This window comes from Mesoplodon mirus, assembly GCF_964341445.2.
Source record: "Mesoplodon mirus genome assembly, chromosome: 5".
Lineage (NCBI taxonomy): Eukaryota > Metazoa > Chordata > Mammalia > Artiodactyla > Ziphiidae > Mesoplodon > Mesoplodon mirus.
The window spans coordinates 34474897-34496947 of record NC_138980.1 but is presented as its reverse complement, the minus strand read 5'-3'; the positions used below and the strand labels follow the sequence as shown (position 1 = coordinate 34496947).

The window sequence follows — 22051 nt, the reverse complement described above, 5'->3', positions numbered from 1 at the left end:
TTCACCCAGGACCAGGCTGGCTGGGTGGGACAGGGTCTGCAGTGAGGATTGGGCGCCCCTTGACCTGATGCACTTCCCTGCCGAGTCCCCAAACCCTGCTGTCTAGAACATGTTTACTGATGTATGAGCTTGTGTGGGGTGGGGCAGGGCAGTGGAGGCCAGAGCTGAGCCAGAGGCTCCTGGGACATTGTTAAGTCGGGGTTGGTAGATGACCAGTGGCTTGGGGAGTGTCAGTCTCAGCGCTGGGGACATAGGGGCATATTACTCTCTGTGGGGGGCCATCGTGGGCCCTGTGAGGTGTGGAACAGCATCCCTGGCCCTCACCCCACGATGCCAGGAGCCCCCCAGATCATGACCAGCACAGATGTCCCCAGACACTGCTGAGCATCATCCCCTGGCCTAGGTGAGCAGCTGAGCACCTCCTGGAGCATTCAGGGGTACACCCTCCTTCTGGGAGCTGAGGCCGGGGGTGGGCGGCAAAGAGGGAGGAAGCCCTCAGACTACGAGGGGCTCCCTAAGGAACTGTTATGACTATTTTTAGGTGTGGTGGTTGTTTTCAAAAGGTCTTCTTAGCTGTTTAGTGCCTTAGTTGTGACAGATGTGCTGTGGTTACGTAAGGCATTAACCATGGGGACAGCTGAGTGTGGGGTGTGGGAACACTAGACTATCTCTGCAGCATTTCTGAAAACCTAAACTTATTCCAAAATAAAATGTTTATTGAAAAGAAACATGCAATCTCACATGTAGACCAATTAAATGAAAATAAACAAGATTCCCCCCGCCCCCCACTCCCACCTAAAAAATTCGTTTTAGAGAAAACAGCCTGAAATGGAAATGTTTCTAGATGAAATAGGGTGTTTGGGTGAGGCTGTCTGAGGAGCTGGCAGTGGCCCTTCAGGCTTCTGACCACTTGAGGTTGGAAATGTCTCCGTAAGAAAACGCTAAAAGCCATCTGTTTCTGGGGTGGGCCTGCCTGGGGCACCGTTGACAGTCTGTGACTGGGTGAGTGATTGTACCTGCCAGGCCCTTGACTGCCCGTGTCCGAGACTCGGGGACAAGGAGGGCGGCCCTGTGGTGGCTGGGAAGTGGCTCTAGGAGCGCAGCCTTGAGGGAGGCGGAGGTCCAGAGCCCCGATGGGGCGCCACAGCCGCACCCTGGGGGCTCCTGTGCTCGGTGGCTGTGGAAGGATATTCCCAGACCCGATGGTGGGCGGCGACGTGTCCTCTGTGCCCACCGGGCGGAGGTTGACCCCAGCCAGCACCAGGGGCGAACTGGGGGACCACAGACGTCCCCGGATGGCCTATCCGGGAACATGCACTCAAGGGCCTGGAGCCTGGGTCCTGCAGCCGCTGGCCATGTCCAGGGGCTGAGCAACGCCCTGCAAGCCCTCCAGAGCCCCGGCGATGCAGGGCCTGTTTCTTGGGTGGGGCTCAGCGTCAATCCAAGGACTGAGGTCTGGAGACGCTTGCTTGGTTCCCTGGGCTCTGAAAATCCCATCAGCAGCCCCTCCTGTGCGTCAGTGCCCCAGGCCCGCCTGGTGGTGGGTCCCCTCAGCTCTCTGAGGCAGGCTCCGCAGCGACCCCTGTTCACACCAGGAAGTGAGGCCCCGCGAGGAGGAGGCCCAGCTGGGGGAGGCTGCTGGCTTCCCACACCCCTGGTCAGTTTGCAGGGGTCCGGGAGGGGGCCCGCTGGTCACCGGCGGTAGCGGTAGCGCTTGAAGTGGAACCAGAGCTGGAAGATGCCGTTGGCGAACTGGCAGCGGAAGCCGTGGCGGTGCGAGTACTCCCACTCGCGGTTGACGATCTTGAAGGCGATGTCCTCGTAAGGCGGCCCGGCGTGGAAGCGGAGCGTGGCGAAATCCTTGTTGTCGGCGCACGCCTCCAGGAAGTACTCGGGCGTGGAGCGCTTGTCGATGAGGTCGGGGTAGAAGATGTTGAACTTGTAGCCCTGCACGATCTTGGGCGGCGGGTTGTCGAAGTCGTAGTGTGTCTGGTTGTACTTGTTCCACTCGAAGCCCGTGTGCACGCGGTTGAAGAAGCGCGGCTTGCGCGGCCGGTACTTGTCCGCCCACAGGTAGGCCTTGCCCGTCAGCGGCATCTCCACGCTGAACTGCGCCTCGTCCTGGCCCATGCCCTCCTTGGCGCGCCGGAAGAAGATGTCCTCCGCGCTCTCGGTGGCGTCGCCTGCGGGCGGGGCGGGCGGGGTGTGTTAACCGGGACCCCGGCACCACAGCCTCCCTTTCCCGGTCACATGCCCCGACCCGGGCCCGCCTGCCGGGTGCCCCCCGCCCTCCCAGGTGGGCACCAAACACCACGTGTCCCCTGCCAGGTTGGCCGAAGAGCCTGGTGGTCAGAAGCCTGCAGTGGGACCCCGGACCGGGGCCTTTCCGAGGCCGTTTCTCCACTCTTCCGGGACGATGGCTGCCCAGGAAGGCCAAGGCCCTGGCAAGCGGGCAGTGTAAGGAGCTCAGAGCAGAGCTGGGCACGGGAAGTAAAGACCACCACCACTGTGTCCTTGGGACCAGCCAGCCAGTCACGCCCAGAACGAACAAACGAGCGAGCAGGTGAATGAACGGACACTCTCAAGAGAGCAGGCAGCGTCGGAGGATTAGAGGATCGGAGCGGGTTCACCACCAACGCCCCCTTCACCAAGGGGAGGCTCCGCCCCCTGCTGGCCCCACCCCGCACCTGTGACCTGGAGCTGCTGCCTGGATAGGTGCAGGCGCTGCAGGTCCTCGTCCGGCTCCAGCACGTGGGCGTCCAGCGGCAGCTCGTGGGCCGTGAGCAGCCGCGGGCTGTACTTGCCGGCGTCGTAGTCATCCAGGCTCTGTTGGATCAGATCCTCCTCCATGAGCACCGCCTCCCCGTCCGCCTCGCCCTCTGCCGGTGCTGCCGCTTCCGCCTCGGGCTCAGCAGCGCCGCCCTCCGAGGGCCCGGGTGGGGTGGGGGCCTGGTCCTCAGGCTCCAGGCTGCGAGAGAGGGCTGGACTGAGCGGGGCGGGCAGTGGGGCGGGCAGTGGGCGGGGCTTTCAGTCCCACCGCCCGGCAGGGGACGTCCAGAGGCAGGCCTACCTGTGGCCCGGAGACTGCGGCTCCTGCTTGAGGATGGGGAACAGGGGCTCGCTCTCCACTCCCTGCTCCTGCTTCAGCTTGTACAGCTTCTGCCGCAGCACGTCCTGGTGCCGCTCGCGGAGCCTGGAACGCAGGCCGGGTGGTCACCCTGACTCTCCAAGGGGGAAGGCCCCCCCCATGGACTTCTCATGACCCCCCCCATTTTGCTGCAAGGGCCCGGAGTTTGAGGGCAGCAAGTGGCCACGGCACAGGCGGACACCGGGAGGGGGCAGGTCCCTGTACTGGGGTGTTTACATGCAGGCGTGACCTAAGGGCCAAGCTGGGCTGGAAATGGATGGGGGACAGGCGAGGAAGAGGATAAATTTAGAAGTGACTGCACTTAGCGGCAGATAGGAGCCGTGTTTACATGACAGCGCCAAGCATGAGGAGAATTCATACACAGTGGGTGTGGGGCCTGTGGAAGGTGGGGGACAGCAGCCTTGAGGGCTTCCTGTGATGTCCACTGACCCGGGGAAAACAAAGACCAGGTGCTAAGTAGAGGCCGGAAGGAAGGCGGGCAGGCTGCTGGGGGCTGGGCGGAGGCCTTCCAGCTGGGGCCCCAGCTTGTGGCTCCCAGGGAAGCCCCGCCAGCTCACCTGGCACGGGCCATGTGGGCACGCAGCTGCTGCAGCAGACTCTCCCAGTAGCCCATGTCTAGGTTGGGGCCCCCGGCCCGTATCTTGCCCTCGATGCCCTGGAAGATGACCTGCAGCTGGCTGTACGTCTTCCCCTTGAAGACCGACTGCACGTCGGAACTGACCGAGGCGTTGACCCCCTCTCGCCGCTCACCTGCAGTGGGGTGAGGGCTGCTTGGCATGGGGCTGGTCCCAGGTCCTAATCCTCTAGACTGAGAGGCCCCTGAGGGTGAGGCCAATGCTGCCTGACCCCGGCTCTCCCTCACACTGGCTGGCTTCCTTGTTTGTGGCTCATCAGACAGCACGCTGTGCCCTTCTGACCCCTGCCCTGCCCCAAGGCCCCTGCACATGCAGTGGGTGCTTCCCACCAGCAATAAGTTCTTCCCCATCCAGTCCGCCTCCTAGACCCCAGCCATCCTCAGCCCTCAACGAGAGCTCCCTTCTACTGGGAAGCCTTCGCCGACCACCAGACTGCTCCCTTGGCCTGGATGCCTGATTCTCGGCTTTCCAAGGGCAGGGAGCTCCGTATGCAGCTGCTGGGTGAACGTGGGGGCAGGTGACCGGCTCGTGTTCCCTGCTCCAAAGCCGGCTTCTCCAAGCCCAGCTGATCAGACAGGGTCAAGAAGAACCCGAGTCCCCTCCAGCCAACCACCTGGGACCCTGGAATCAGCACCTGGGCTCCCAAGCAGCCCTGGCTCAGCGGCAGACCCATAGGGCCGGCAGCCCGGCCTCGGTCTGTAGCAGGTGCAGACACATCACGGGACCAAAACCCAATTTGGCGACACCCTTCACACCCAGCCAAGCAGAGCCGCATCCTGCACTGACCTCAAACAGAAGCCAGGCCTCTGCTCGCTCAGACAGACGGAGCCACCGGTGCTAACTTACAACCCAAACAGACAGCCCCAGTGGGCGCCGCTCCCACAGAAGCCATGGGTGCTGAGCCACTGCTTAAAGGAAGCCAGGTCCTGGGTTTGGATGCCACCCAAGGGTCCACCAACAGGCCTGGCTGGAGGGTGCCGGCTGAGTGACCTCTGGGACACCATTTCAGGAGAGGGGGTGGCACCGTTTGGGTGGGGGGAAGGCTTCTCCTCAGAGATGCTCCCTGGGAGGACCCACGGGGATTGTAAGGGGGGCGGGGCACTGGAGAGGCCACAGTGGTGTCCGGGGACCCACTTCCTACTGTGCACTCTATTGTACAGTTAGGATTTCCCAGCTGCAAAGAGAAGAAAAGGAGAGGGGGAGAAAAAAAGAAAAAGAAAAAAAAGGGAAAAAGGAAAGGGAAGGGCCAACTTAATTTAAAAGGATGAAGGCCGCCTCTGAGGGGCTCCGGGAGTGGTGGCGGAAATGAGGCCAAAAGAAGACAAACACACACACTCTCTGAGGACACCTGGGACCCTGACCGTAACACGCGAGAAGGGAGAGGGGACAGAGGGGTGACTGATGTGGCAGGGAGGGGGAGAGGGAAGGGCAGTGCCACAGGAGAGACCGTGGGCGAGGCACGCAGGGAGCCCGGGAAACGGGAGGGACCCAGCACAACGTCCTTTCACACTTTTCCGCAGCCATGGGGCAGGGCTCCTGCCCCGAGGCCACCAGCCAAGGGGAGAGAAGACATTTCCTGACACGTGGGACGCCAACAACTTCCTGCCTCTCTCTACAAGTTACTGGAGGATGCGAGGGCACAAACCACAGGAAAGAGAGATGTGGGGTCCCAGAAAGGGGCTCCTCCTCTGGGGCGGGTGCAGGAAGCTGCAGGAGGGTGGCAGCGGACAACCCACCCACTGTGGAAGAGGGAGTGGGGAGAAGGGGCCCAGGGACGGGGCAGGGGGCCTGATGGGAGCCTCCCAGGTGTCTGACCACCTGGGGAAGGTGGGGTCGGTGGTGCAGAATCCCCCACCCACGGTCCTTGCGCTGAGGCGTTGGCATCATAAGAGCGGGCACTGGTTTGAATGCTTGACGACCATGTACTCACTCCTCACGCAATCCTCCCGGAGGTGTTTTCTCAACCCCCTGCGATGCAAGGAACAACCAAGCCCTGGGGAGGTCACCGATCGGCCCCAGGTGGGGGCAGCCCAGGTGTGCACCCAGAGCCACACCTGTAACTGTCGTTCTGTCCAAGGGCCCTGCAGCACCCTCCCAACCAGCACCACTGCCATCAAAGCAGATGTTTCTGGACATGCATTTATTTTTTGTCGTCGTTGTTGTTTTTGGATTTTTTTGGCCGTGCCGCGTGGCTTGCGGGATCTTAGTTCCCCGACCAGGAATTGAACCTGGGCCCTCGGCAGTGAAAACACAGAGTCCTAACCACTGGACTTCCAGGGAATTCCCCTGGACACCCATTTCTGATAGCAAAGAGTCCTTTCCTTTCTCTGGAAGTTACTACAGGATGTGCCCCGCTAAAAGGGTCGGGAGAAATAAAACTCCACGTACAAAGATAAAGGATGCTCCTCCTTTTCCTAAGAGGAAGGAAACCTCCCCAAGCACCGCAACTGAGCAGAGAACAGCACTTACGCAGGCTCAGGGAAGGGAGGGCATTCGTCCTCAGCCACCATGGGTTGGCACTAACATGGAGCTGAGAGCTTAGTGACACAGGCTCAAGGCCCCCAGGAGCTAGATGTCGTTAAAGCCGGTGGCTTCAAGGGGGCGGGAGGGGTGGAACTGCAGTGGTTGCCAACGAGCTTTTAGAACAGTGGCTCTCAACTGGAGTTGAATCTGCCTCCCGCCAGGGGACACTGGGCCATGTCAGGGGACATCTGTGGTTGTCACGACCAGGGGCTCCTGCCACCGAGTGGGTGGGGCAGGGAGGCTGCTCCACACCCCACAGGGCCCAGGACGGCCCCACAGAGAACGGTCTGGGCCCAAATGTCAGCCGTGCTGGGGGGAAAGACCCTGCTTTAGAGCTTGTCTCCCTTGCAATTATATGCAGGCAATCATTCTGAGGAAAAGAAAAGGTGATTAAAGAAGCACACCACGCTGCACGGGTTCCTGCCAAGCACAGTCAGGTCCTGTTCTCACTCAAACGGACGGAGCCTCCGGCGAAAACTTGAAACCCAAACAGAAAACCCGTGGACGCCGCTCCCAGGGGAGCCCAGCGCTAAGCAGCTGTTTAAAGGAAGCCACTGGCGCTGCTTGGGTGAGCCCTCAGGCGGGCGGGAGAGCGCCTCGCTCAGTACCCGCTGCCCCCGCTGCCCAGTGCTGCCCCCTGGTGGCTCGCAGACAGGCCCTGGCAGGGAGACCCCAGAGAGAAAGCCGAGGCCTCTTCTGTGGAGCCAACAGGCCCACAGCGGCTCCCACCAGACCCAGAGGTGCCTCCCCGAGGGCACAGCCCGGCGTGCCTCCGGCGGCCCGGCCCGCATTACCTGGCCCCTTGCCTGAGGCCTCCAGCTTGCGGAGCTTGGCGATCTCATCCTCCGTGATGATGGTCATGTCCCGCCAGAAGTCCGCGTTCTTGCCCTGCTCGAGCTCCATGTACACCTGGAGGCGGAGGCGCAGACGGTGGGTGAAGGCACGCCCGGGGCTGGAGTGGCAGCAGCGGTGCCGGGCGCGCGGCAGGGCCGTACCTGGATGTCCTCCAGCAGGTCTTCCATGTCGGCCACCGTGAGGCCGTTGAGGAAGGTGTAGGGCTCGTGCATCTCCACAGCCAGGTCGTCGTCCTCGGCGCTGATGTACTTGGCCAGCAGATCGATGGGCTTGGCCCGCCCGTCCCGGATGCGGATCTTGGAGCTGCCGGGGAGCAGGGGGCAGTGTCAGAGCCGGGGCTGTGTCCACCCTCCTAAAGACCTCGCCCTTGGGGGTTGACCGGAGCCAGGGGAGGAGCCCGGCCTGCTGTGGGTGGTGGTCAGGGAAGGCTTCCTGGAAGAGGAGGTGTCAGGCGGAGGAGCAAGACAGGTCAGCCGCAAGGCACAGGCCCTGAGAGGGGCAGAGACGGGCGCGAGGGGGTCTGAAGAGCAGCGGGTGGGCGGGGACAGAGGGTCAGAGAGGCCCAGCCGGGGTGAAAGATCTGGAGCCTCAGTGTTGCGTGTGGGAACACGCATCAGAGGCTGACCCCGGTCCAACCCCAGGGAGCCCTGTGACCAGGCAGATCTGAGCCCCTGGGGGCTGGCGCGGCTGGTGGGCAGCAAGGTGAGAAGGGGGCTGGGCCTGGAGCTCACACACCCTGTGTGAGCTCGGGCAACTCTCGACACCTCAGGAGCCTCACTTTTCTTGACTCTAGACGAGGCTGCTGAGTGAAGCCCCCCGCGATCTGGGGATGGCAGGGCACCTAGCACCCTCCACTCAGCAGCACGTTCGTGCGTCCCCTTGGCACCCGGTCCCTGGGGAGACAGGCGCGATGAAGGAAGCGACGGAAAGCAGCGCAGCGCCCGAAAGAGGGTCAGAAGGGACCCTGGGGAGGAGAAGGTGGTGGGAAGCTGAGGGCCCAGGGGCGGCGTGAGCGGGGCGCGTACCGCAGCTTGGCCTGCTGCAGGTGGAAGTGGTCCTCCTGCTCCTCCCACGTCTTGAAGTGCTCCGCCTCCTTCTCGCGCTGCAGCAGCTCCAGCTCCTGCTCCCGCATGGCCTTCTCCCGCTCCCGTTCCAGCCGCAGCTGCTTCACCTGTGGGCGCACAGTGGACGATGGGGGTCTCGTGGGCCTGCCTTCATCCTGTCGGGCTGGGGGACTCCCTAGGGGCGGGTGGGACCACACCCATGGCCTGGCCCCGGCGGGCTGGCCCCGGACACAGGAATCGGTCCGGGGATGCCTGAAACGCTGGACCACACCCTGTGGCAGACGGAGCCCTCCTTTTGCTAGAGACACGGCAGCCTTCAGCAGCCAGGGCCAGTTTGGCCACCCAGCAGGGAGCGTCTTAGAATAAACCCCAGAGGCCAGCAGAGCCGAGCCGGAGGGAAACAGCTCTCTGGAATCCCTGCCCGAGCCCCTGGATCCAGCCGTGTCTGAAGCCAATGTCCCCTGTACTCTCCACGTAAACCAGTCAGGTCTCCCTTGACATAAGCCAGGGTGAGCCACCCTGGGAGCCCTCAGGAGGGAAGGAGGGTGGCCCGGGGCACCCCACCTTCTGCAGCTCCAGCCGGTTGTCCTCCTGGATCCTCTTGTTCCGCTCCTTCAGCTCCTTCTCCTCCAGGTGGCCGATCCCCTTCTTCTCCAGGGCCTGGAAGGGCCAACGACATGCCCGCTGAGCAGCGATGCTTCCTCCTGCCGCCCGCCCCAGGACCACCTGCTGCTCTATGAGGCGGGCATCCACCAGACCGAAGCACCCGCTCTGCCCATGAGGAGCACGAGGCTGAGGGAGAAGTGACCTGCCCGCGGCCACACCCCGACTTCCAGCGGAAGATGCGGCCCCCCGTTCGCCTGCAGAATCGGTTCAGTACACTCCAGCATCGTGGGGCGCCCTCTGCCCCGAGCCGTGTGCTGAGATATGGGGAGAGGCAGCTCCGCCCCTGCAGAACTCGACCATGTCACACACGGGACAGTCTTACTTGGGGCTGCTGACTCTTGTTTTACACACAAGCCTGGCTGCACTGGCTGGGTGGTGTCCGGCTCTCAGCAGCTCAGACCACCAGCGGCCATGCGGAGGGGCGGAACCAGCGGCTGAGCAAGAGGGGGACTCTGAAAGCACACTCGCCGGGGTCCCCGCTCACGGACCCCTCGGGGCACCCTGAGCATGGAGAGTGGCTTCTCCCTGTCTGTGCCCTCACCTGACGGAGGGGCCCGGGCACAGGCTCCCGGAGAACCCCCAACCCTCCCAAGTCATCTCATAACTGTTGTGGGTGGCACGTGCCAAGACCCGTGCCTCCTGTCACCTCCACCGGCTCCGAGGGTCGTTCCAGGAGCCCCTGTGCACAGAAAAACGCGCCTCCAGGGTGACACGGGGTGGCCCGGCCTGGGGCCACTGCCACACAGTGACAATGACCACACTTCATCTCTACAGCCACACAGAACAGCCGCAGAGGGCCTGGACGGAGAGAGCCTGCACTCAGACACAGAGCCCTCGACCAACGCCCGGCCCGGAGAGGCACGTTCGCGGCCCACACCACGCCTGCCCACTCCGCCAGCCCAGCGCCCCGAGGACACCGGGACAAGATGCGTGACACCACTCATACAGTTGGGCCGTCTAGCGCCCTCCCCCGACTACAGAGGTCTCAGAGGCTGGGCCGGGGCTTCTCAGACGCCCCGAGGTCCACTCACCCATTCGACATTTACCGAGGGCCAACTGCGTGCCAGCGCCTGGGACAAAGCCTGCCCCGTGGAGCTCACAGTCCACGGGAATTACATGCCATAAAGTGGGACATGTGGTTTAGATGTCACCTTTGCAGCGAGACCTCTCTGGACCCGTGTGTTTAAACTGCAGCCTCCTCGCCCACCCCTGCCTGCCTTCGTTCCCTCCTCTGCGGACTCAGCTAAATGACTTATTTACAGCCAGCCTCCCGAGACTGCTGGCCGCACAGGGACAGGCATCTCTCTCTGTCACTCACTGACGTATGTGCAGGGCCCACACGGTACCCAGCACCCGACAGGCGCATGATTCACGTCTGTTAGTAAAGCACTAGGAAGGGAGAAGCAGTGCCTTGACAAAGGACGCAGGGAACCTGGGGGACCAAGGGGGCCAGGAAGGCCTCTCAGAAGAGGGACACATCAGTGGAGATCTGAAGGTTGAGGAAGAAACAGCCATGGGGAGGGCTCGGGAGTGCTGCAGGCAGAGGAACGGTGAGTGCAAAGGCCCTGAGGTGCCATGAGCTCACAGTGTATGTAGACAGTGGTAGATACGGTGGCTTCCGCCTGTGTCCACCGGCTCTCACCCTCCCCACAGCTGTGTCGTGTCGAACTTGTCCTCCACATAGATATGTCCACGTCCCAACCCGGGAACCCATGAACATGACCTTATTTGGAAACAGGGTCTCTGCGGACGTGATTAGTTGATGTCGTGCCAGACTAGGCTGGGCCTTAGTCCAGTGATTGGTGTGTCCTTATAAGACAAAGAAACTTTGGACTCAGAGACACAGAGAGGAGAACACTACGTGAAGACACAGACATGGAGAGAAGACAGCCACGTGACGACAGAGGCAGAGACTGGAGTGATGCAGCTATAAGCCAAGGGTGGCGGGCAACCACCAGAAGCTGGAAGAGGCAAGAAAAGATTCTCCCCTAGACCCTCCAGAGGGAACGTGGCTCTGGTGACACCCTGACTTTGTACTTCTGGCCTCCAGGACTGCGAGGGAAATTGTGTTGCTTTAATCCAAGTGCCCAAGGCCCCGGCTGGTGGGTAAGGGATTGGTGTGTAGTTTTGTGGGAGGTTTTTTTTTTTTTTTTTAGTTTTGTGGTTTTTTTAGTTTTTTATTTATCTATTTTGGCCGCACTGCACAGAATGCAGGATCTTAGTTCCCAGACCAGAGGTCAAACCCGTGCCCCCTGCAGTGGAAGCACAGAGTCTTAACCACTGGACCGCAGGAGAAGTCCTGGTGTGTAGTTTTCATCTCAAGGATGAGGCGACAGCTCTGAGGTGAAATCCCCCCCGGGCATGTGACGCCGAGAACCTGCCTTGAGGTTAGGCTGGCTCTGTGGGCAGAGTGCCTGAGACTGTACAGCGCACGAGACAGCGTAGGCAAAGCTGGCGGAGTCAGTGTGTGCGCATGTGTGGGTAAAAATACACTCTCGATGGCCAGGTATGACCTGGGCACGTGTGCTGGGAATGCTAAACAACGTCTCTGAAAATAAGCTGTAAACAGCTCATGAAGCAAAAACCAGCAGGAGGACAGCAAGAGCTGGCGAGCAACACAAGCAGAAGTAAGGGCGTGGCCGGTGGCCACCTCGGGCTCACCTTGTTCCAGATGAAGGTGCCCAGCAGGTTGTTGTCCCCGAAGGGGTTGTCGGTGTTGGTGTAGCCCATGTACTCCTCGCCCCAGCCCATCTTCTCCCGCTTCTTCCTCTCCTTGGCCTCCTTCTTGGCCAGCCGCCGCGCCCGCTTCTCCTCGGGCGTCTCGAAGGCCTTCATCAACTCCTCCTGCTGCTTCCGCTCCGCGCGCAGGCGCAGCCGCTCCTGCAGGCCCTGGCGCTGGCTCAGGGATGCCGCCGCCGCCCGAGGGCTCTGGGAGGGGTCCGGGGACGCGGAGCTGGACGCGGAGGAGCTGGGGGACCAGCAGTGTGTCCGCTGCTGCCACTGGCGGGCCCATCGGCCCCGCCGCTGCTGCCGCTCGTCACCCGAGTCGGACTGAGAGGAGCGGTCCTGGGAGCGCCGGGGGGCTGGCGGGGGGCTCCGGCTCTGCCTGCCTCGCCGCTGCTGCCACCGCTCCTCATCCAAATCCAACCTGCGGAGGGGACCCGCAAAGCTCCGCTCGCTGCCTGCTGGCCAGCCATCTATCCCACCGCCCTTTACTGGGCGCCTGCTGGGTGCCAGGAGCTGTTCTAGGTTCTGGGGACACGGCAGTGACCAAAACATTGGTGGCCCCTGCCTGCACATCAACAAACACAGTGTGACACTAGATGGTACCATGAGCTACCAAGATAGTGATGCAGCATCAGGGTGTGGAGAGGTCAGAGAGGATCTCTCTGAGGAAGTAACGCCGGAGGAAGTGGGGGAGGGAGCTAGGCGGAGATCTGGGGAAACAGTGATCCAGGGAGAGGGCACAATAAGAGCAAAGGCGCTGGGGCAGGAATTTACTTGGCATATTCAAGAAGCAGCAGGCAGGCCTGTGCGTCTGGAGCAGAGTGAGTGAGGGGGAGAGAGGGAGGAGGGGAGGGCAGGGAGGCGGGGCTTGGGGCCAGATGGTGCAGGAGCTATAAGCGCTGTCCAAGGTGTCCAGGGAGGGCTTACAGGAGAAGATGGTGTTTAACTGGTCCTATAGGACGGGCAGGAGTGAAATGGAGTAACACTGTAGGGAATACAGAGCCTTGGAAGGGCACTGCGAGCACGGAAGGCAACGTACGAATCCTGGGGATAGATTCTTTAATGTTGCGGGCCTCTGAGCAACTACATCTGTCTTTAGTTTGTCAAATGCTTCACTTACTAAGCTCACGTCAAAGAATCTACACCATGAAAATCAATTATTTGATTTTCAAGTACGTAAATACAGGCTGTAAATCTGATCAAATCTTCATAAATGACATTGACTCTAATTACATATCTAGGGTGGCTGATTCTTGTGAATAACTAAAATCTTAGAAACCACTAGATGATAATAACAAGATTTACAACTACACATGAACCAATGCTAAAACATCAAGGCCAGGAGCTGAAACCAGAGTTAGCAAACTTTTTCTGTTAAGAGCCAGAGCGTCTATGGCACAACTACTCAACTCTGCTGTCATAGTGCAAAAGCAGCCACGGACAGTACATGAACAAACAGACATAAATTTGTTCAATAAAATTTTATTTCTGGACACCAAAACTTGAATTTCATATATTGGGTTGGCCAAAAAGTTTGTTTGGGTTTTTCTGTAACATCTTATGGAAAAACCCGAATGAACTTTTCGGCCAACCCAAATAATTTTCACGTGTCATGAAATACTATTCTTTTGATTTTTTTTTCCTCCTCACCGTTCAAGCATGTAAAAACTATGCTTGGTCCACAGGCTGTAGTTTGCCAAGCCCTGGTTTAAACCATCTCTTTACTATTTCCTCTGCTTATATCTTCCTGGAATTCCTAGGTGGCAATGATCTTATGAGACTCAAAAGGAAAAGCCACCTTCTCAAACCTAGAGGGTGATCAGCTATGTCTGACAACAGTCACTCCAGCTATGGTGTGGAGAACAGGTTGGAGGGATGGGAGACAGCGCATGCCTGGAGAAGCCCCGTGGAGATCCTGAGGGTACAGATGAGGAAATCTGGGGGACAGTGGGGCAGGTACTGGCCTGAGTGTCACAGCCAGTTATGGGCTGAGCCAGCACTAAGACGCAGGTCTGAGAGTCAGTCCCTGTCACGGTGCTGGTTCTTTGTGCTGGAGGAGACTCAAGCCAAGTCTGGCCAGGTGACCCATCTCCAGAAGAAAAGGGCTGCGGGCTGAGGGGAGGCTGAGCACCAAGTCTCAGGAGTCAGTTGAGTCCTGCCACCTGCCATCAACAGTTCTTCCCTCTCACACCCCACCTCCATTGGCAAGTGCTGTCACCTCTACTTCGGAAATCCCTCTCAAATCTCCCCATTTTCCCACTGTACCTCCCCACAGCCTCCCTCTCCTGAAGGCCATCATCATCTGTTGCCTGCACAGCTGCACTATCTTCCTCCTCCCTGGTGTCACTCCTGCCGACACTCTCAGTCCCTTCTCCACGCGAAAACCAGCAGGAGTCCTGCAAAGTAATCCAGACCACATCGCTCCCTGGTTCAAAATCCTCCACAGCTCCCTACTCCCCTCCAAATAACAGTCAAACCCTTCACCACGGTACACAAGACCGCACGATCTGGTCTCCCGCTTCCTCTCCGACCTCATCGACTCCCCTCCGCCTCGCTCACGGCGCCTCCTGCTGTACTTCCAACCACCAGGCGCCCTGCCTGGAACGCCTCTCGCTTTCCTTTCGCTGCCTGGTTAACCCCGACGTGCTCAGACGTCCCCTTCTTCAGGAAGCCCTCCCTGACTAACTCGGGGGTCTCCCAGCTCCTCGAGGGCTGGAGCCAGACCCCCAGCGCGGCTCACACAGCGACCCTACCTGCGCTCCCGGCTCCTCCGCCTGCGCCGCCCCTCGTCGTCCCGGCGACGTCGGTTTCGCCGCCCATGGCTCCCGCTCCAACTTCGGCTCCGACTCCGACTCCGACTCCCACTCCGCCTCCGCTGCCTTCGGCCCCTGCGACCAGCCGACCGCGAGCGCGAGCGTGTACCCCTACCCATCGGCTGGGAAGGTGGCGACGGCGCGGACACAAATATCCGGGACCTGCGCCGGGGGCCTTCCTCGATCGCGGCGCGTGCCTGGCTGCCCCACCCACGCCTGAGCAGGGAGATAGGAACCCATCTCGCGGCTCATCCCGCGGGGATTCCGACCCTCTCATAACCTCCCCACCGTCCTCAAACGTGGCCTGCGTAATGAACTCCTGCCGGACTGTTGTCGCTAGGGCTGGGGATTCGTTCTTCAGGCAGTACTGGGGGCAGGCCCAGGTGGGTCCTCGAGCCTTAGGGAGCCAGAGGAGCAGTGGGCGGAGCAAGGACGAACCAGGAACGGCGACGGGGCGGAGCCTGGGGAGGCGGGACCAAGAAGCCGGTCCAGAGAGGAACTGGAGTCGGCGTGGGCGGGGCCTAGGAGGCGGGATCAAGAGAAGGCGGGGTCTAGGGGCGTAGCCAAGGGAGGCGTGTCCCGGGGGCGAGGTCTCGCGGCCCGTGGAGGCGGGGAAGCCTAACCGTAGGTGAGAGTTCAGGCTGCCCAAGGAGGCGAGGGGTGGGAGCTGGGACGGAGACTGAAAAGCCTTAGATGCTGGGCTGACCCTCAGTGAGAGTCACCATCATGCTTCACCACCGCCAATAATACCTATGTGTTTCAGGGGTTAAGGTAAAAAAACAAAACATAACTTGGATAACTCCTTAAGTTCCCCATTAACCCATTTTATAGGGGGGGAAACTGAGGCTCAGAGTGAAAGTCACTGTAACACTCCCGCCCTCAATGAGGCAGTGCAGAGCTGGGATTTGAACTTGGTGGTCCAGCTGTGTCCTCTGGGTGCTGGCGAACCGTAAGAGGGCTTTGAGCAGGGAGGGATGAAAGGGGTCGTTAGGTGGGGTCCCTTCAGGCAGGCAGGGGCAAGACCACAAAGGGGCAAGAATGGAGGCCCGGAGATCTGAAGGACCCTGGAGTCCTGCTCTGAGCTCTCCCAGCCCACCCCAGAGAATGGCACTTAATACTTTAAATGTTTATCCTATAATACAACTTCCTCACACCACCCTAGATGCTAGCTTTGTATGCTCTGCTTGGTGCCGAGGTGGCGGTGGTGGCGCAAAGGGAACCCTTGACGACTGCCTGTCACGGGATGTGGGTTGTCCTGGTGATTTTCCCGATGCAGATGCATCCTTGAGCGTATCTGGATGGATACTCATCTCTGAATGTAAGGTGAGCACATTCTCGATCGCCTAGTCTTGTGTATAAACAAGCCGAGCCGTCCGCGTCTGGGATTAAAACTGGGTTTTCCAAGGGCTTGCTTACAGACAGGATCTTATTTTCAATGCAGTGTTTCTCAAATTGGGAGTCCAGGAGAAATATTTTCCCCTTAAAAGGGGTCCATGCATTACTCAATCTTTGAGACTCTGGCAGAACAAATACAAACTCCGGGGAGTGTATGTTCCTTCCAGCTGGGTTGCACTGATGTGAGCTTTTAAGTTTTTCCGAGCTGAACTGGAACTCACTACTATTAAGGCATTCGGGTCCGTTGCTGTTATTTAATTATTTTGATTCTTACTAAGGTTTCTTTGTGCTCTCCTTCAAAGTCAGTCCTTAAACTCCCACTCGGACCATCGGATCGCACAGAGAGACAAAGAGGCGGCTAATGCTTATTACCCGATTTATTAGAGATCTCTTCCAAGTAAAAAGGGGGGGGGACGGCGGGGCTGGGGGGTGGGGTCCCGGGGCTGCATATGAGTGTTACGGGGCCAGCAGTGGCTGCGGTTACAGAGGCGCCCACGGCTCTGGGTTTGAGCGGGATGGCGTCCTGTGCCCGAGGAGGCTGTGCCCCAGATTGTCACACACCAGACCATGGGGGCTGAGCACACGGAACCCCCGGTGAGAATTAAGACACACAAGGTTTGCAGTTTTGTTGTGTTTGGAAATCAGTTCGGCCATAAAAACGGGGTTGGGATAGGGACAGGCGATGCAACTGAACCACCAGAGAAGGTGGCCAAGGGTGCTTGTCCCGGGGTGGGGACCGAGGGGCTGTGGCGACAGTACCATGGCAGGGGGCCCCAGTGGGACGGGAGTATTGCACTGAGCCAGGTGGTGGAGGGAGAGGGTGAGAGGAGGCAGAGGCCAGAGGCCAGCAGGGGACACACTGGAGGTTCCACCTTGTCAGTCTCAGAACACGCCTTTCATTTGTACATTCGTGCCCACGTTCGCAGTGACAGCAGCCGTCAGGGACGAGCTGCGACAGAACCAGGACATCGCCACAAAGGAGTCGACAGACTTCCATCCTGGGGCGGGGTGGGGCGACAGCTGGGTGGGTCCAGGGCCCTCCTTGCTGGGGGTCTGGGGAAGGCCGCGAGTTCACTACACGTGATAAATAAGGTCCTGCCTTCCCACCCTTGCCCTGACCATAAGCACATGCCTCCCGTCGGCCCAGTCCGCAGACCACTTTGCATCCGTGTGAGAGTTCTCTGAAAAAGGGACAAAAAATGCAACTAACACAAAGGGGGTCTTCAAAGGGGTGTTCACGACTTAGCACAAAAATGAAAACGTCTTGATCACCAGAAGGTTTGCAAATTTCTCCAAGTCAGCATCCGACTGATGCATTTGTTCCATGGTTCACTCGGGAAAGCCTGAGGGGCCCAGCTCCTGCAGCTCCAGGTGGCTAAGGGCGTCCTGGACGTAGGGCCTGATGCTCTGGTGGTCCCCACGGGACACAGTGTCTCTGTGTGCGGCCTCTGAGGGCCTGGGCGGAGACTCCGGTTGGCTTTTGGGCAACTCAGCAGTCCCTGTTCGTCCCCTTCAGACCTCTGCCCACTCAGCCTGCCTCCCCCCGGGCAGGACGGGGCAGGCACTGCCGAGGGCGCCCGTGTGAAGTCTAGGCGAGGACGTTCTGGAGTCTGGACACACCTTCCGTGGACAGGAAGGGAGGACGCTGCTTTGCTTCTAGTCCAGGACACCCGCAGGCTTGTTCGGACAGGTTCTCTTCCCAGAGCTGCTTCGTGCTGCAGTGTCCCTGGCGGCCCTGCGTGGGGAGAGCCCCCAGGGCACAGCCCAGTTCTCCAGGGAGGAGAGGCGCAGCTAGACACCAGGTTACAGCCAGGCGCATGAAGCGGGCTGTGCCGGGGAGGCGAGCAGGGGCCCGCCGAGCACGAGGACAGCAGTGTATGCAGTTTGCAATGGACTCAAAAAATCAAATTCCTGGGTCGGTGGGTTCTCCAGCTGTCTCAGGCTCCACCAGGGAGGCAAAGGTGGGGAGAAATTTTCCCAGAAGGTGCAACTTCCACTCCATGCTAGCTCCCAGCTCCTCCCACGCAGGGCAGGGCGGGCCAGGGGAAACCATCCCTGATGTGTCCCTCTCCAGAGGCGGGAGAGACCCTGCAAAGCTGCCAGCTCCAGCAGCCTGCTGTGGACACAGCAGGGGCCCCTGGCGGCCGCCCTGTGGGGCTCTGGGCCCAGCAGTGGTTGCCCTGCTGAAGATGACCATCCAAAAAAAAAATTTGTTTTTCACCGAGAATTTCTTCTCCTGTCCTTCAATCGGCACAGGTGCCCCCACCATTAAAAAGAGAGAGGACGCCCACCTCAGTCCTCTTACTCAAGGGGGTCTGGTCCTCTAGGCCGGGCACCTGACTGTGGGCCTCTGCTCCAGGACACGGCTCTCAGGAAGTCCCGCGGGCTGAGGGCCCGGCCGCCTCCTCCCAGCTTGGCCCGTCTTCTGGAGGAGAGGTAAGCCCAGGGCCCTGAGCTCCACTGAGAGGGGGCGGCCATGCGTCCACATGGAGGTTCTAATCACGCCGGGTGATTCCCGCTCAAGGTCACCGGGGAGGTGGGAAACATTCTGAGAGATGGCAGGGGTGACAGGGTGGAGAGCGCCCCCAGCCACCGCCCGGCCACCCTCAAGGACGGTGTCCGGCTCTTGGCCCAAAACCCTGAGCCAAGAGCGCCTGGCAGGCGTGGTGGGAGGCCTCCAGAGGCGCCCTGGGGACCCGGCGGCCCTTCCGTCCCAGGTGCCCGTCCATCCCAGCCAGGACTTGGAATGGATTCCACTGGGGTGCAGGTCCCCAGAGCCTAGGGCCTGGTTCCCTCAGCAAGACACATGCAAGCACAGCAAAGAACCAGAAGTGCAGTGGAATGGAGTTTTTTCTTTTCCATTGTGTGGTGGTTTTTTTTTTTTTTGGCCTTTTTCTTTTTCTAAAAAAACACACACGTGTGCTGCCATGTCTGTGCAAAGAATAAGGGCCCCAAATAAATACATGACGGGAAACTCAGGAGGGTTCACAGTATCAGGCATAGGGGCTGACGGGGAGCCGGCGCCAGGTGAGCCGCCCGGACTGCGATCGCTGCAGCCCGAGCGTTGGCGCCGTCGAGGGGAGGGCGAGGGTGAGGGCCGGCGGCCAGGCAGGCGTCTCCCGAGCTCTGGGCTGAGCAGGTGGGCAGCACCTCCAGGGAGCAGCCGGGGCAGCAGCGGACACTCGGCTCCGTCAGTGCCTGCATAGGAATTACTGAAGAGGCAGGGGGCGGGTAAGGCCATGGTGGGCCGGGGCTGGACCCACACCCGCCGGGCCTCCCCTGGCCGGGTCGGGCCCCACAGCTGATGCCGAGGGCCAGGGACCCTAGGAGCCATGAGGGCTGGACACAGGCCCCCGCACGGTAGAGCCCGGCTGCCCCTCCCGCCCTGGGCCTCAGTTTCCCTGTCAGTCCCGGGGTGCCTGGAGGCCAGGCTCTCAGGCCCTCCTTGGCCAAGGCCACAGGCCTGAGCCCCCAGTGGGCCCGGCTGGCCAGCCGTGGCGCACTTACTGTGTCGCTCTCGCCGTCGGAGGCGGGGTGGGCCTGCGTGCTATAGTGAAGCGGGGAGTACACCCAGCTCCTCTCATCGGTGGGCTGGAGGGCAGGCGGGCGGCACGTGCGGGAAGGGCGCAGAAGAAGAGCAGGGTGCGAGGAGGTGCGACAGAGGCGACAGGAAGGAAGGAAGAAACAGAAATAAAAGAGGGGGCCCCCAAGGCAGCACGGGTGGGCGGCTCAGCCCCCGCTGCCCTCTCCTTGATGGTGACCTGCCCCAACCCAGATGGCCCTCGGGCTCGGCGGGGCCGGGGGCTGGGCCTCTGGGGCTGAGTGGCCAGAGCGCGGTGCGGGGGCAGCAGGAAGCAGTGAGCAGAGTCAAGGCAGGACCGGCACAGCGGGAGGCAGGGAGGGCGGGCGGGGATTGGTTTGCTCTGCTGTCTACCGCCCCCCATGGCACCCTGACCTCCGGCCTAGCCCGGCAGCGCCCTGGAGACCCTCTGCTGGGGGTTCTGAGTGGTGGGGACTCGGGGGGAGCCCATTTCCTGACCCGGGAAGCCTTTCAGCACTGGCACACTCAGGTTTGCTCAGGAGAGACCCAGACAGGCGCCACCCAGAGAGCAAGCAGCAGAGGCTTCCCTGCCCCGCTCCAAGAGCCCGGGCTCAACTTCCTGGGGAGGGGGCGCACCAGAGCCCAAGTCCCGGCCTGGGGACAGGCAGAGCGGGGACTGGCCGCCAAGGGGCCGCAGGCTGGTCTTCCTCCAGCTGTGTCTGGGGAGGGGTCCCAGTCCGGGTCCCACTGCGGGGAGGACATACATTCCTCCGGCCCCCCTCGTCCCTCCCAGGTCTGCTCTCACCACCAGAACATTCTTGGGGCTCCCCCAGCCGCCTTCTCCTCTCTCTTCCTTCAACGTCCCCGACAGCCTGTGACCTCCACCCGCCACCGCCCCCATCGCCAGAGCACACACCTCTCCTGGCCGCATCCCCCTGGCCATCCCACGGCCCCTAAGCCCACCATGGCACCCCAAGACTCACCCCTCCTCGGCGGGGTTGGGGCACCACCAGCAACCAGCCTCTGCCCTGCTGCCCTCGGGGCCCGCTGGCCGCCTCTCCACCCCACCATCCCCGCAGCTCACAGGCCGTCCCGGTACTCGTGTGGGCCCAGGCCGCGCACCCACGAGAACCGTGCCACCTACGGAGGGGTTCGCACAAAGCGTCTGGGGCAGCAGGGCAAGACTCCAGCTCGGGCCCCGCTCATTCCTTCAGGGGGTCACAAAGCAATAACCCGCCTGGCCCCCTGCTCACCTGGGAGCCCGGGGGGCGGGGCCGGGCCTGTCTGGGGCCACAGCAGGTGCTGACACTGGGGTGGCTGCCCTGCTGGGCTCAGAGTGGGGACGACACAGGGGTCCTGCAGGGAACCCCGTGAGGAGCCGGCCCTGGGTGACCCACGGAAGTTGGGCCAAGGGCACGCCTGCCCCGCACGGCGGGCCTCGGGGTCCGGCCTTCCTCTTGCCGCTCCCTCTCCTCCCGTCGGCCTCCAGGCTCCTGCCTCTTCGGTGCTCCAGCCAAGACCGCCCTTCCTCTTCCGCCTCCCCACTCCCCACGCATTTCTCAAAGTCCGGGTCAACCCCCCTCCAGGCAGCTTCTGCCACAGCGCCCCACCCCATGGCCCGTGCGGGCCACGTGTCCCCGACTCTGGGACCATCTCTGGGGAGTGGCGTCCCCGGCTGGACCGAGTGTGGCGGGAGGGCTGTGGAAGCAGTCTCCCTTTTTCAGGCTCGCCCGGCAGCGCCCGACACCCAGTGATGCTCAGAGGGGCTGCTGACGGGGCTGGAGTGTGGTCTCCGAGGGGCCTCATCTTGAGAACACAAAGTCTCGCTTTAGGCCTTTGCCTTGTCCTGCCCGTTTGAGCGCTGTGTGCCTCTGGGAGGTTACTTGGCCTCTCTGGACCCCCATCTATTGCTCACAGTGACAATAACAAGCACCAACGATGCCACCGCTACACAATATCCCCACAGCATCCCAGGCACGCTGGGTGGATAAGCGTTTATTAGACACACAGGTGCCTGAAGCTTGGGATCCAGACCGTGTCTACCCTGCACTCTCATGGGCTCCCTGGAGAGCCAGGGACTCGGTGTCTCCATCTGTGAAATGGGTATGGAGACACCAGCTCCTTTCTCCTGCAATTAAGAGCTTGGCTTTGCAGTCCGTCTGGTGACTCATGACGCCACCCCCTGCAGGGGACAGACACCCCGTGGGAGCCGTCAGCAGCGAGGTCTGAACAAGTTGGAGCAGTGCACCCGGCACGTCCCTGACCCGGGAGGGTTGGGACAAAGGGCAAGGGCGGCCAGGGGATGGTGGTCAGATGCAGACCCTGCCACAGCCAGGCAGGCCTCCGGAGCCCCAGACGTGTGCCCGCAGGCCCAGTGATGCCCACCTTGGAGGGGAGCAAGCAACGTCCCCATGGGATGCCTGCAGCACAGAGCCCCACACGGGCCAGCGCGGCCGACCTCAGCCACAGTGACATTTTCCCCAAGTCCCTTCTCAGAGGAAGAGGAACAGCCAGGACCTGTGGCTCCCTGCTGCCCACGGCGCGGGGCGGGGCTGGGCTCCCTGGAGGCCTGCCATGGTCACTTACAGTCCCTGAGGAGCTCAGCGTCACGGCCCGCAGTCGGCGATGCCGGGGAGAGTAAATCCAGTACCTCCCATCGGTGAACTGGGCGGGCCGGGTGGGCG

General features: G+C 61.2%; 2 protein-coding genes across 7 annotated transcripts in view; both read right to left on the bottom strand.

Moving 5' to 3' along the window:
* Window positions 1-731: 731 nt before the first annotated feature.
* Window positions 732-14601, bottom strand: CACTIN (cactin, spliceosome C complex subunit). The gene is made up of 10 exons (XM_082621548.1): window positions 14372-14601; window positions 11553-12039; window positions 8790-8885; window positions 8187-8332; window positions 7302-7464; window positions 7101-7215; window positions 3706-3898; window positions 3071-3193; window positions 2688-2968; window positions 732-2183 (listed from the first exon to the last, which is right to left on the bottom strand). The coding sequence occupies exons 1-10, from the start codon at window positions 14548-14550 to the stop codon at window positions 1693-1695; spliced, it is 2274 nt and encodes a 757-aa protein (XP_082477674.1). The 5' UTR covers window positions 14551-14601; the 3' UTR covers window positions 732-1692.
* A 1587-nt stretch (window positions 14602-16188) lies between these two features.
* PIP5K1C (phosphatidylinositol-4-phosphate 5-kinase type 1 gamma) overlaps window positions 16189-22051 on the bottom strand; it is a 59380-nt gene continuing 53517 nt past the window's right edge. For 2 of the 6 annotated variants that reach the window (XM_082623898.1, XM_082623900.1), the window contains 2 exons: window positions 21954-22031; window positions 16189-19038 (listed from right to left, as the gene is read on the bottom strand). In XM_082623898.1, the coding sequence (XP_082480024.1) occupies window positions 19036-19038; window positions 21954-22031 (81 nt within the window). In that variant the 3' untranslated portion in view covers window positions 16189-19035. Of the gene's footprint in view, window positions 19039-19333; window positions 19418-21953; window positions 22032-22051 lie in introns of all 6 variants that reach the window. The other 4 variants (XM_082623897.1, XM_082623899.1, XM_082623902.1 and 1 more) reach the window with 3 other exon arrangements.

What these genes read in the sequence shown, in the direction of transcription:
- CACTIN (XM_082621548.1), bottom strand. Translation starts at nt 14,550, where the DNA reads ATGGGTAGGGGTACACGCTCGCGCTCGCGGTCGGCTGGTCGCAGGGGC. An exon ending in GGCCTCAGGCAAGGGGCCAG is followed by an intron (nt 3,899 to 7,100) that starts GTAATGCGGGCC and finishes ACCCCACTGCAG; the next exon opens with GTGAGCGGCGAGAGGGGGTC. An exon ending in GCCCACATGGCCCGTGCCAG is followed by an intron (nt 3,194 to 3,705) that starts GTGAGCTGGCGG and finishes CCTGCGTTCCAG; the next exon opens with GCTCCGCGAGCGGCACCAGG.